We start from the raw sequence: 14,298 nt of genomic DNA, 5'->3' as shown, positions 1-14,298 counted from the left end.
AAAGAAAAAACAGAGAATCGAGCCTGATATATCCACACACACGAATTTTCGTGTGTCGCTTAGCTTGTATTAATAATATATTTAATTGTACTTTAATAAAAAAATTATATTAAACTAATAACTTAAAACCATACATGTTTACATAAGCTCTTTATTTTTCTTGTTTACATGTTAATTAGAAACTTATACCTCATTTTTCATTTGATTGTCCATATTTTTTTTTTTGACATAATAGTGCAATATTGAAATTAAATTTTCAACTTACGCATTACAAAAAGAGTATTAAAAAATTTTCCTAAAAAAAAAAAAAAAAAAGAGTATTACAAAATGCTAAACAAAAAATTGAGACAAATCTAAAAATATCCCACGACTTTGATTATTTTTAAATATATTTATCCTTAAAGTGTTAGATCCCTTAAACATTGAAAATAGGATAACCAATAAAGAACAAAAAGAGTACTACAACATTCTTAATTTTTTAAAAAGTAATTTTTTTTGGATTTAAACTTAGACTTAAAGTCAAACATTTTATGCTTGCAATGTACATACTGGTTATTCTTCATAATGTATGAAGCACAAAAGGAGTGTGTGCAAACAGGGGAAAATGTCAAACTTTATGATCAAAAGAGAGCGAAGAAAACAATAAATATTAAATTGACACAAATATATTTCGGGTACATTACTCTCCAGATATGACCATTAAAACTAAATCTTTGACACCGATTCAAATTCAAATCGTGTAAAAAGGCGTAACAAAGATTTGCACAACCCGAAAGAGAAGTACAAAAACCGCTTAATCGCTTATCAATTATTTCATCTAGTGTTAGAGTGACCACCCCTAGAAGAAAAAAAAAAAAGAGCATAAAAATGAATAGATGGAAATGGTATGAAGGAGTTAGGTGATAGGGAGAGAAATAGTACCTTGAAATAGTTTGATCCCCCACAAGAGAGTAAAGACATTTGTCCACAACCAAAGAAACTCAACCATGTGTCATCACTATTCTTGTGTCACTATCTAATATTCATCTTTCTATATAAATTTAGCCTTTAATCAAACCTAAACCCAGTTTTTTATGAACTTGAATACAATACAGAAGCAATCCCACCCAAATTTCATAAACCCTTTTTTTGTTTTTTAGCAAAATAGTACACTAAATATTTAATATTCTCTCTCCCTTCATTTTGTTTTTTTTTAAATTTATTAAATTGAAATTCAACCTCTTTTCTTTCTTAAACGTTATGAGTTTCTGTCATTTCTCCTGCACAACAGCTTAAAACCCATCAATTTCTCACCTGGGTAAGTTTCAATTTCCCTTTTTTTTTTAGTTTATTAATTTATATTAAAAATGTGCTCAAAAAATGCTGGCTTTTGTTGCTTGAATTATTTCTTGTAAATGGGCTTTTTTATTTTATTTTTATTTTAATTTATAGATCCATTAATATATTTTTCTGGGTAGTTTTGCGTTTGATTTATGGAGGTTTCCTTTGAGTAAAGTCGTGCCCTTTAATTCTCATTCATGGTTTGTTATTATTATTTTTTTTTCAATTTTTTTTTTGTGCTCTGTTTGGTGTTTAGGGTTTTTAATCACAGTACTTTCTTTTTTTGGGGCTGGGTTTTGTTTAAGAAACTCGTATTAATTTGACAGCATTATTATCTGGGTTATCTTTATTTTGTAGATTAATTTGCATTTTTTTGGACATTGCTTTCCTCTTAAATATTTGTGCTTCCTTAAAAGTCCTGCTCCCCGGGATTATTAGTGGCGTTGGTAGTGTAATTTGAACTAGTAATGTATTAACAGTTTCGGGTGGAGGTAGTAGTTTGATCAGCTGTTAAAATTGTTTAGAAAGGGAGTTGATTTCACTTGTTTAAGGTTTAAAAGTTTTTGACTTAAATGTAATGACCCCCCAAAAAGGCCCAATTTCACGTTCACCTCTTGGTGTAGGCATTGTTTAATTGAGCAATTCTAGTCAGTCTGTGTCCATCCGAATGTTATGTCAAATGTTTTTTTGGCAAGATATCCCGGTGATGAGCTCCCCCACCCCCATTTTGTGTCCTGTTTAGTCTTTAGAATTTCGGAGTGTGAGCCTGTAAAGTAATAACTTGCAAGTGTATGATCAGTCTACGAGAGTATTACCATTTGAGAGCTAATAAAACTCATCAATGTAACGAAGAGAGAGCTTGCACCCTTTTTAAAAGTTCAGTCTTGAGTCTTCACTCTCTAAGTCTATTTAGCAAGCTTATACCATTTTCAAAAATACAGTCTTAGTCATTACACTTCATATTTTAGCAAGCTTGTATATTTTCAAAAATTAATCTTGAGTCTTTTCTTTTTAAACTTTAGCAAGCATCTTATTGCTTATAATAAGAGTTGGATTGCGACGTCAAATTACACAACTTATCATCATTGGTAGATGCATCTAGTCTTAGTTAACCTGTTGACTGGTATCTTACGACGGAGTATTCAGTAATTGCTGTGTGTACAGTTGCAAATTTTATTTAATTATTTGTAACTTGTTGATCTGTTGTTTTTGGGTGTGAGGTCTTAATGTGGTATAAATTGTAGGTATTTTATTGCGTATGCAATTCATCAAAGCCTGAGAAGTACTGAGTTCTTTGCAATGAATGATTAGCTTTATTTGTAAGTTCTATGTACTTCGAGTTAATTGCTATTTAAGAAAATTATGCCTACAGACTTCTTTTTTTCATTTAATTCTTTGTGATAATGAAATTATGTGTAATTCGGAGAAACACAACATAGGAAATTTGCTCAAGAAAAGAATTCCATTTTAGTCACGAGAACACTATTGCTGCCTTTCCCTACCTCTTTTTTCTAACAACATTACAGTACTCGGCAAATCTGTATTCTCACTTATCTATCACAAGGCAAGTGTGTGGTTTGGAACTTTATATATTTTCATATTTTCGTCTAACTAGCTAAAGTGGCATTTGGTTTAATGGAGGCCAGGAGTACTTCAATTATTTTTAACATATATGTTTGTCTGATTGTTTGGCTGACAAGATCCGTGTAATTTTAAGCATGATAATATATATATTTTTGTCTTAAATGCTGAATATCTTGCTTACATTTCGGTTTTGCAGGATAGAGTGGAGGAACTGACCTGGCAATGAGCATGGCTGTTGAAGGAAGCCAACAGAGTGATGTCTCGGAGCTGAATGGAGTTGTAGTAGCTGGAGACAAGACAAATGATGATTCTGAGATTAAAAATGATGTTGTTGAGGATGAAGCTAGAGCTGTTGATAGTTCTAAATCGATATCTCCATTGAGGGGTGAGATTGATGTTTCTGAAACTAGAAACAGTGTTGTTAGAGATGAAACTGAGGGTCTTGATACATCTAAACTGATTTCTCCTACAAAAACTGAGGATGCTGGGTTCGGCTTGTCCAAGTGCTCATCCACTGAAATAGTTTCTTCAATGAAAGCTGAGTGTCTTGATACTTCTAAATTGCTTTCCCCCACAAATGATGGCCATGCTGGGTTGCCCAAGTCCTCAGCCATTGAAATAGGTGCTTCAATAGGAAATGATTCTGAAATTAATAATCATGTTGTCAAGGATGAAGCTAGTGTTTTTGATGTATCTAAATTGATTTCCCCCATGGAACATGAGAATGATGTGTTGGAATTTAAGAACAATGTTGTAAGCAGTGGTGTTGAGGGATTTGATGCTTTTAAAGTGACTTCATCCATTGAAGAGGAGAATATTGCATCTGAAACCAGAAATAATGTCATTGTCAGTGAGGCTGAGGGTTGTGACGCTTCTAAAGTGATTCCCGCCGTAGAAGATAAGAGTGAAGTTTCTAAAGTGATCCCCATCACGAAAGATGTGAATGATGCATCCGAAATTCAAAACATTGTTGTTACTCCCCCCGTGGAAGATAAGAGTGATGCTTCTAAAGTGTTTCCCCTTACGGAAGATGTGAGTGATGCGTCTGAAATTCAAAACAATGTTGTTACCGGTGGAGCTGAAGGTGTTGACGCTTCCAAAGGGTACCCTATGGATGGTAACAATGTTGCATCTGAAATAGGTGACAATGTTGTTAGCAGTGGACAAGAGGGCTTTGACAGTTCTAAAATTATTTCTCCTATATATGACAATGGTGCTTGCCTTTCAAAGTGCCCAGCTACTGGTGAAGATATGCCTCTGATCGTGGAAAATGGTAGGGAATACAGTGAACCTAAAAGGAGCGCTGAGTTGAGAGAGAGAAAGAAGAGCAAGTATTTGTCCCCCCCTTATGTGAACCTGAACAAGGGATCAAAAGGTTTGTCTGGTTTGAAAGAGTCTGAAACAGAAAGATCTGGTGCTCCTGAAGATGGGGAGGGAAATGCCAGTATATCTGACAAGCAGATGACGTCCCCTCCGGCTGCGAAGCGTGGAAGCAAAAAGAGAGGGAGAAATAGCTTAAGAAAATCTCTTGTTGGTAATATACAGGATATAAGTGCACCATCAGCTAGTTTACTCTCAGAACTGCATTTGGCAGCTTTAGACTGTCTGTATGCGTATGATAATAAAGATTTTGATCCTACTGAGATATTCTTTTCTGGATTTCGGGCGTCGGTATATCAAGGTGACTCTGATTGTGAAGTGAATGGGAAGAGCACAAGTGGCCAGGCTGCTGCTGGTTTGGCTGATAAGACTCAGGTAGGAAGCTCAAACCAAAGTAAACCTCGACAAAAAAGGAGAAAGAAAGAGGAAAAAGCAGCAGAATCTTCTCCTGGTTTGGCCAATAAGACTCAGAATCCTCAGGTAGGAAATTCAAATAAAAGTAAACCTGGACCAAAAAAGCGAAAGAGAGAGGATGTAGCTATTGGATCTACTAGCGTGCTTCCTACTGGCCTCTATGATGTTAATGTAAATGCTGCTGAAACGTCCTCATTTACTGTAGAAAATTATTCAGCAGGGGTTGCTTCAACAGTGATTATGAAGCCTCAACAGAAGAGAAAGGAAGACGTGACTGCCCAGGTCCCTGAGGTGCCTAAACAGACCACTGCATTTACTCTGGACTTCTCTCAGGAGACTATACAGACAATTCCATCGTCTCTTGAGCTCTCTCAAGAGCCTACACAGAGAAAGCCTTTTACCATTGAGGGCAAGGAAGCAGTTGGCATTCCAGATTTGAATAATCGTTCTGCTCCTGAGGGTGTGCCTGGTCCCAAAAAGAGGGGGAGAAAAAAGGGGGTAAGTCCTGCTAATGCTAATTCTGACGGGAATCCAGAGAAAAAGAAGAGGCGGAGGAGGCGGAAGGATGGGACTTATGCTGATGATTTAGTGACTAATACCCTTTTGAGCGCTAATGGAACCAACGCAAAACCTATTTCATTGGAGGTATGTTTGCCAAATGTGGGTCTGCATTCATCTGTTCCACCAGCAGCAGCATCTTGTTTGAACAGTGCAAACAACAGTATGACTCCACCAAAACCAATGCAACCTGTTAATGGGAACAATACCCCTGCTGGGGAGGCGCCCTCCATTGAACAGATAAGGAAGAATCTTGAGATGATGACGTCCATGCTGGAAAAATCTGGGAATTCTCTCTCCTCTGAGTTGAAAGCACATTTAGAAACCGAGATTCAGGGACTTTTGAAGAAAGTAAGCTCCAATCCTGGCCCATCTGCGTCTTAGTTGATCAATAATTGTAACATATGTAGGTGCTCCAGCGAAGCCTGTCTGATAAACTTTGCTGCTCTTGCTTAGTGTTTTCCTTCCCAATTTGGTCATTAGGTCGGTCATTGTTGATCATTCACTTAGAAGTCTCCCCCCTCCCCCCTCCCCCCTAGATCAAGGTGTCTCAGTTGCTCCTCTTGTGCCTCAGTTTCCTTTTATTTTGCGTTGGTGATGCACTCGAAGCAAAGCATTAACTTATATTTTTGGATGCTGTGTGTGTTTTGGCACAGGGCAGTGGTAGTGAATTATTGTTGGGAACTTATTGCAGGGTTACGAGTAGTAAATTTCTGAACCTATATTATGTGTTTCTGTTACTTGGTATGCCATTTTCTACTTGTGGCAAGCCCCAATGTTTTATTCTGCTATTCCTTTGGTTGTTGACGACTTTGTCACAATCAACAAATAGATCATAAGTTCAGATTTAAGCTGGGGCCAATTCAACTTCGTTACAGGTCGGTTTTGGGGGAACTTTTGGATGAAACAAGGTGGTATTCTGGGTTCTGGTTGATAAATGGTGTTCAAAACTAAATGTTTTCCGGTTGGGGGGAATTGGTTGGTTTTAAGCCGGGTAAAATTTAGCCAGAACTCCGGCTGCAGGATGCTATTCCGGCAAAGAAAATTTTTAAGGGGAACAGATTTTATGAATTCTGGTTGTGGCAATGGGAAATTGTTCAATTTGTTGCTTTCTTTGATCATAGTTTTTGGCCAAGCCCAAATAGTAACTGTTTTAGTGGTTTTGCCTTAGCTGGCTCCAAAACGCGTTCTTAGTTTGAAGTTAAGCTTTCATGAAAGATCCATGAGAAAAAAAATACTCATAAATGTAGAGACTATTTTAGGAAACAAAGCATAATAGCTAGGACATTGTAAAAAATCACTGAAAATAGTGAAAAATTAGGCTTAACACCACAAATGAAATGCGCAACGAAGAAGCTCAACGATAACCAGCTGTAAGGGTTTGAAAGTTTCAGTGTACGTAAAGTACACTGGTACCTAGTACCATGGAAAGTCATGGTACAACAATGTGAAGCAGTGAAGGTCAAACTATTCTCCAAGAATCAACATTTTTTTACAATTCAAGTAGATAGGAACAGAGAGACACTCTTGTGATCCTGTCTCCAAATGTATCAAAAAATAAGATGTTACTACCTTACCACAAAGAGCGAATGACAACTTGAGTTCAGTTAGATGTTCACTATTCAGTCTTGCACTCTCTTGCAGCAGCCTAAGCCTCCAACAGGTTATCATGGGGTGCATTTATCAGTGGTCTGGAATCTAACTAATCTCCATTCAAAGTTATGAACTGACTCTACATACGATGTATCAATTTTACCAAGATGGCAAGACCCTACAGATTGTACCACCAGTAACCCACAAACCCTCTGCTCTACAACTCCCGACCCAAGTGACAGATCCGACACCAGAGTTTTTGAGGAAGTTCCCATCATAAAAAGACTTGCCTATCTGTAAATCAGCCAATGCTGCCAATCCTGAACTGATACACATTTGACTTCTTTCATATTGTACTAATTTTGTTGATGTCAGAAAAATTAAAACATAAAAATCTTAATGGTACGTTATAAGAGTGAAAAAATAATTTACAGTATTTTCACTGATAGACTAGCAAATAATACAGCTTACCGGGGATTTATCAATGACTCCGTAGACTGCAGCTCAACTGCTATGGATGTATATAGCCGTATAGCCTTCTATTATTTCACAAAAAATAAGCATTGTTTCTAAATTCCCTTTATTTCAGCATTCAGGAAATTTATTACTCTTTGAATCAGATACAAGTGCAAATCTGAAAGTCACAGCTGAATTTCAAACAAAACAACTGAGGGAGAAGGAAACAAAAATTATTCTCACCAAATATACCTCGTTTTTTTTGTCAATTCCACAGCCTTGATACACTGAAAAGCATCTTTGGGATGTTAAATGGGAAACCACGAGTATCCCAACAGCCAAAACAAAATTTGAGAAATTTATCTAGTTATAGCTATGAACTAATGTTTAAGATGGACAATGTGCAATAAAATTTCAAATCGTCAGACCCGTCTACTTCTTTGCTTCTTCATACTCGGCTTCAGGGGTCTGCTCTGATGTTGAACTACTACCTGAAGCACCACCTGAAGCGCCACCAGAACCGCCCGACATGTGTTCTCCAATCTTTGAAACAGCCTTGTTAGCAGCATCAGTCTTGGCTTTGATTTCCTCAATGTTGTCCTTCTCCATGACACTTCTCAATTCGGATACTGCATCTTCAATTTCCTTTGCAACTTCACTTGGGATCTTCTCCCTGTATTCACCTAAACTCTTCTCAATGCTGTAGATGGTTGTGTCTGCTGTATTTCTGGCATCGATAAGAGACTTCCTCTCTTGATCTTTTTGGGCATGTACTTCAGCCTCCTTAACCATCTTCTCAATCTCGTCCTCTGAAAGCCCACCAGAGGACTTGATGGTAATTTGTTGCTCTTTGTTGGTAGCCTTGTCTTTAGCAGACACAGTGACAATGCCATTGGCATCAATATCAAAGGTCACCTCAATTTGAGGAAGGCCTCGTGGAGCAGGTGGAATGCCCTGGAGTTCAAATTCGCCGAGCATCTTGTTGTCAGTGGCCATCTCACGTTCACCTTGTAGAACCTTAATTCCCACCTGAGTTTGGTTATCAGCTGCAGTTGAGAATACCTGAAATTGCAAAAACAGGACAATAAAGATGCATTAGAGACAAGCAGTTAACAAAAAAACACTAGACAAAGGTAAGGTAGCCAGGAACAAGGGTCTACACTGCTGTAACTTATTCTAAGTGCAACCAAGACAACACTTGATGTTATATCTCAAAATATCAGATTACAAGCATGTTATCAAAAGTGGTGCCCATAAACATTGAACATAAACAGGGGTTAACCCAATAGTCTGGTTAACTTCAACCGGCACATTTAATCCACAAGGAAAAAAAAAAAAAAAAACAATGTATAAAACAAAAAATCTCAAGTATTCTATCCAAATAAAATAATCTTTCAGTGAATTTCAAAGAGAGAACAGAAGTCAAAACCCAAATAACACTAATCCTATCTTTGTAGGATAATAACAAACCAAAAAGATAAAAATAATAATAATAATGCATTACCTGGCTCTTCTTCGTGGGAATGGTTGTATTTCTGTTTATCAATCGAGTGAAAACACCACCCAATGTTTCAATACCGAGAGAGAGGGGAGTAACATCCAAAAGAAGCAATTCCTTGACATCACCCCTCAATATGCCACCCTGAATGGCAGCACCCATAGCAACAGCTTCATCAGGGTTAACTCCCTTACTTGGAGACTTGCCAAAGATCTCCTGGACGATCTCTTGCACCTTGGGCACACGAGTCATACCACCCACAAGGAGAACCTCATCGACTTCATTAAGGGAGACACCAGCATCCTTCAAACAATTTTTACAAGGGGAGCGGGTCCTTTCTATCAAATTCCCTACAAGAGACTCGAATTTCGACCTTGTGAGAGTGATGTTCAAGTGCTTTGCACCTGAAGAATCTGCACTAATAAAGGGGAGGCTAATGTCTGTTTGAGATGTTGATGAGAGCTCTATTTTAGCCTTCTCAGCAGCTTCCCGAAGCCTTTGTAGGGCAAGACGGTCATTACTCAAATCAATGCCTTCGGTTTTCTTGAATTCAGCCACCAAGAACTCCAACAAAGTGTTGTCAAAGTCCTCTCCTCCCAAAAATGTGTCACCATTTGTAGCTTTAACCTGATTGAGAGGCACATATTAGTATAGATGAAAAAGATAGCAATGACTAGCTCACAACAGAAGAACGAGAAATTACCTCAAAAACACCATTGGATATCTCAAGAATAGAGACATCAAAGGTTCCACCACCAAGATCAAAAACTGCAATAAGACCCTCCTTATTTGTCATCCCATAAGAAAGAGCAGCAGCAGTAGGTTCATTAATAATTCTTTGAACATCTAGTCCTGCAATTCTCCCAGCATCTTTAGTTGCCTGTCTCTGGGCATCGTTAAAATAAGCAGGGACAGTAACCACGGCCTTTGAAACTGATTTTCCAAGATAAGCCTCTGCTGTTTCCTTCATCTTAGTCAAGACAAAGGCCCCAATCTGGCTTGGAGAATATTGTTGGCCGTTAGCTTCAACCCAAGCATCTCCATTTGGAGCCCTCACAATCTTGTAGGGAACCATTTTCATTTCCTTTTGGGTCTGGGGATCATCAAAATGCCTTCCAATCAAACGCTTAGTCCCAAAGATTGTGTTGGTAGGGTTGGTTACTGCTTGACGCTTGGCTGGAGTTCCCACAAGCAGCTCACCTTTAGGGTTGAATGCTACAACTGAAGGTGTAGTGCGAGCACCCTCAGCGTTTTCAATCACTTTGGCATTCTACACAAAACAATCAACAAACAAAAATGTCATCCCAAAATCATAAAATGTTTTTGATTAAGCCACGAGATAAACACTTGGTAGGTGAAGTTTTAACTACCTTTCCCTCCATGACGGAAACACAAGAGTTTGTGGTACCCAAGTCAATACCAATCACATCATTGCCAGCAGGTCTTGCACTGTATAAGAAAAGACATAGGTAAGGAACAAGATACATTGCCACAACTTCACAATGGAGAGAAACAGAAGGTAACAAATATACCTGAAAGGTCTCACCAAGTTCGACAATCTTTGCGCCATAAATGGACTAGACAATGATGGACTGGCATTTCCAGCCAACTGTACAGACAAAACACAACAAAAAGATTACGTTTAATCATCAGTACATTTCAAAACTATTAACTAAACTGGAAACGAGCACGGAGTAAGAACCCGAGATCAAATTTACAGGAAGGAAAAAACAACTAATTGAACCAATTACCACCCCAATTTTAATCACAACATATATAATCACAACACCAGAAACTAAAATCATCCCAGTAAATTATAACGTTACACAAACATTAAACCTCAAAGATGATGAAAAAATAATGCAAATGTAATTTCAAAAGACAAATCACTGATCAGTACTCAAATGAACAAATTTTCAGCCAAGCAACAAACAAAATGAAACATAAAGGTATAAACATGATAATATTAAGAACAAATTTCAATATAATTAGAGCAGGGGAGCCTCAAAATGTATTCAAAAGCATGAAATCAGCATTATTATATTATACTTTGAAAAATATGCTAAGACACAAACCATAAATTCATCATATTGAATACTATCCACTACAACACGAAGTTCCTTAATACATCCATGATTACAATTAAATCTCCCCTTAAAAAAAACCTAAAATCAAAACATCCTATAGTCAATCAAACAACTCCAGATCAGTAAATCAAACAATCAATCAACCGACAACATAAAAAAAAAAAAAAAAAAAAAAAAAAAAAAACTCAAATCAAATCAAACAAAACACAAACCCTAGCTCAACAAAAAAATGCAAATTAAAATGAGAAAAAGAGCAAAAAAAAGTAACCGATTTGAAGGCGGGTAGAGAGCGGAACTGTTGAGGGCGGAGACAGCGGCGGAGGACGGTAGCCATGGTAGATAGAAAGGAAGGAGTAGATCTGAAGGAAGAAGACGGTGGAGGTGGGAATGGTGGGTTTAAGGTGAATTCAAGGGTTTTTTCTATCTCCTCTTAAATTTCTTTTGGTCTTATAAAATGAGGTTAGGGGTTTAGGGTTTAAGAGGTGGAGGAAATGAAAGGGGTAGAATCGAACTTTCTAGATTTGTATTATCTTCTTTTCCAAGCTACATGACAATATGACATGGCCACCTCTACACCGCTTTTTTTTTTCCCCTTTTGGTAACGTGTTGGTACGTCTTTTTTTTTTTTTTCTTCTACTTATGTTTATTATAAAATTATAAATAAACGAACGCTGTCAATTAAAATGTTGATGAATAAATATTATTCGTACTAATACATGGAGTATCGATAAATTGGTGCATTAGCAAGTGTGTAACGAGCTTGAACTTACAAGTACTAGTTATTTTGGAACAAATGTAATAGGAGTAAGCAATTAAGTTAGGTTGAAAAGGAAATTTTGTCCAGATTAGGGGGTGACTTCACGTGCGCGTTGCGTGCGGAGCAGTTTGGTAAACCTTTTCAAAAAAAATTGATGGTGTAGTTACGTTGGATTAGTGTATATTCGTTTAGATCACACGCGATATTGCAAAAGTGTGTCCCAATTATATAAAATTTGTTGATTTTTTTTTGTTTAGACGTTTAACTCCGATTTAAATTTAAAGTATATATGACTACATGTAGCTATTTTAACACTTCCTCCGTTTTTTTTAGTTGACACGGTTTGACTTTTACACTATTCACACAACACGCTTTGACTCGCTTTTGTGGTTTATAGATACGATAAAATATTCATGTGGGATCTTATTTGAATCGTTTCAAAGTGTATTTTATTAATATCCACTTTTTTTTTATAATTTTACAATGTTGATAATTAGAGATATTAATCGTTAAAAACATGTGTTGGCAAACGTGATAATATAAAGGGGTCAACTAAAAAAACAGAGGAAGTAGGATTTAATAAATCAAATTACCACACAAACCCCAAAATTTCAGCCTAATCCCCATGATATCCAAAACTTAGAGCCCGTTCACTTCAACTTAATTTCAGTTCAATTCAGTTCAGTTCAGTTCAGCTCCTAATTTCCCCCTCTCATAAAATATTTATTTCAGCTCATTTCAGTTCAGCTCCAATCAGTTCAGTTTAGTTCAATTCAGCTCTAATCAGTTCAGCTCAGTAAATGTGAACAGGCCCTTACATCGTAAAAAAATGTCAAAAATAAACTAACATGAACACCACAAATTTTAAAAATAAACCAAGCTCATGCCCAATTATGTTAATTAACCGAGTCTGTAATACCCCGTATTTTTAAAACGTATTTTCTAATTAATTAATTAGTATTCTCTTAAAAGGGTATTTTAGTAATTTATTTTACTATTTGAATTCTGGAGCCAAAATGATATTTAAATTTTGGCGCCAAAAGTATTTTAAAACCTAATTATTATTTTTGGATTTTGGTTAAGATTTATTATCCATTTATTTTATTTTAAAACCCGGATTATTTATATATATTTCGGATATTTTAACTAAGCGAAAATTATATTTAAATTATTTAATTAGGAGGTCCGAATTTTCTAAATAATAAGCTATGATTTTCATATTTTCTAAGTGTAGAAAATCTGATTTTCTTAGTGAATTTATTTAGTGAATAATTGATATTTTCTTAATTAATTATTTAATACCATATACATTATTTACACAATTATTTCCTTAAAACTAGTAAATTAATTCCCTAAATATCTAAAGGGAGGTCCGAAATATGAGCTTAGGAAAGCTCAAATTTTCGGCCACCATGATGGATTTTTGGGTGATTTATTTTGGTAAATTGTATTTTTAATTATCTGCTTAAAATCTCTTATTTTCCTTAATTTTATTTTTCTATCTCACAAAGATTTGATCATCTTATTTCCCTACCTTATTTCATCCTTGATTATTCCTTTAGTAATCTCTTTTGCTATATTATTTTATTTTGGTGTTACACAGTCATCCTTTGCATTTATAATTATATTTGGCGTGTGACCCAATCGATCATAAAACAATCTCAATTAGTATTGTAATTAAATCATAAATTCAAAATATTATATATTATATTTACTCTCGTTCTTAAATTAACTCATAATTAAGGTTTCTCAAGTACTTTGCTTGATGAGGTAAGACAAGATCTTCAATATAATCAAAATCTTAATTGAGAACTCTAATAATCCACATACATTCCTCTTTATATTGTTAGGTACATGATCACACTTGCAACACCATCTTGCCAAAGCCAATCTCAAAATAAAACATAACTTAATGAAATTTTCACATGAAATGGGAAGTTTAGCACAAGTATATAATTGAAAAAGACCTGAAACTGCCTTATTGCTTAATAATCCTATAAATGCTAATTACTTTTCCATATATTTAGATGACCCACGTTGAGTCATCGAGTCGTTTTCCTGTAGACACATGTTCTAGCATTATCACACCAACCTCCACCTTGCACAAGAAGGTAAAAATTGAAGTTAAACAACCATTAAGAGAACAACAACAACACCATCTTAAAAACTAAAGCATCAAATTAAAAAAAAAAAAAAAAAAAAAAGAAGTGAATCTAGTTCAAAAGCAACACCTACTTACAGTGCAAGATATGGAATAAACATATATTAACATATCACAATTGCAAACCAAAAGTTTCCGAATAATAATGAGAAAGAATCATTATAGAAACCCTTTTAAAATTCCCCTTTAACAGCAAAGTCCATTTGTTTCTGAAATATCATCTAGTTAATAATTTACTGGGAGAGCAATTTTTGACTTTCAACAAGTATATAGCCTAGAAGTATCTATAATAGTTAATTAGATATCTTATAATCCATGTACATGAAAATTAACTACTTTTTCATCTTTCTCAAGATGTACACATATACACACAAACTGTCAAGAGCAAATGACCATGAACATATTTTGGTACAGAAAAAGGACATCACAGATCATAACAGTTTAAACATCTCATATATAAATTAATTTCCTAACCATTTTCGGTAAATAT

General features: G+C 35.7%; 2 protein-coding genes across 3 annotated transcripts; one reads left to right on the top strand and one right to left on the bottom strand.

Annotated features, from left to right (window-relative positions):
* The first annotated feature begins 909 nt into the window (after nucleotides 1-909).
* Nucleotides 910-5,944, top strand: LOC145588448 (uncharacterized). Of its 2 annotated transcripts, XM_081645097.1 has the most exons (3): nucleotides 910-1,297; nucleotides 2,565-2,639; nucleotides 3,101-5,944. In XM_081645097.1, exon 3 carries the CDS (start codon nucleotides 3,127-3,129, stop codon nucleotides 5,638-5,640), a length of 2,514 nt encoding a protein of 837 aa, XP_081501223.1. In that variant the 5' UTR covers nucleotides 910-1,297; nucleotides 2,565-2,639; nucleotides 3,101-3,126; the 3' UTR covers nucleotides 5,641-5,944. The 2 variants fall into 2 exon arrangements, with proteins under 2 accessions (XP_081501223.1, XP_081501222.1); XM_081645096.1 differs by lacking the exon at nucleotides 2,565-2,639 and having other exon boundaries at nucleotides 911-1,297.
* A 1,421-nt stretch (nucleotides 5,945-7,365) lies between these two features.
* On the bottom strand, nucleotides 7,366-11,317 carry LOC145590125 (heat shock 70 kDa protein, mitochondrial-like). The gene is made up of 6 exons (XM_081646869.1): nucleotides 11,159-11,317; nucleotides 10,336-10,412; nucleotides 10,174-10,252; nucleotides 9,507-10,073; nucleotides 8,810-9,430; nucleotides 7,366-8,367 (listed from the first exon to the last, which is right to left on the bottom strand). The coding sequence occupies exons 1-6, from the start codon at nucleotides 11,222-11,224 to the stop codon at nucleotides 7,738-7,740; spliced, it is 2,040 nt and encodes a 679-aa protein (XP_081502995.1). The 5' UTR covers nucleotides 11,225-11,317; the 3' UTR covers nucleotides 7,366-7,737.
* Between the last annotated feature and the right edge of the window lie 2,981 nt (nucleotides 11,318-14,298).

The sequence above is a fragment of the Chenopodium album genome, chromosome 17 (genome assembly GCF_948465745.1).
Source record: "Chenopodium album chromosome 17, dcCheAlbu1.1, whole genome shotgun sequence".
Taxonomy (NCBI): Eukaryota; Viridiplantae; Streptophyta; class Magnoliopsida; order Caryophyllales; family Amaranthaceae; genus Chenopodium; species Chenopodium album.
Note: the sequence above shows the minus strand (reverse complement) of the source record. Positions and strands in the feature narration are given on the sequence as shown.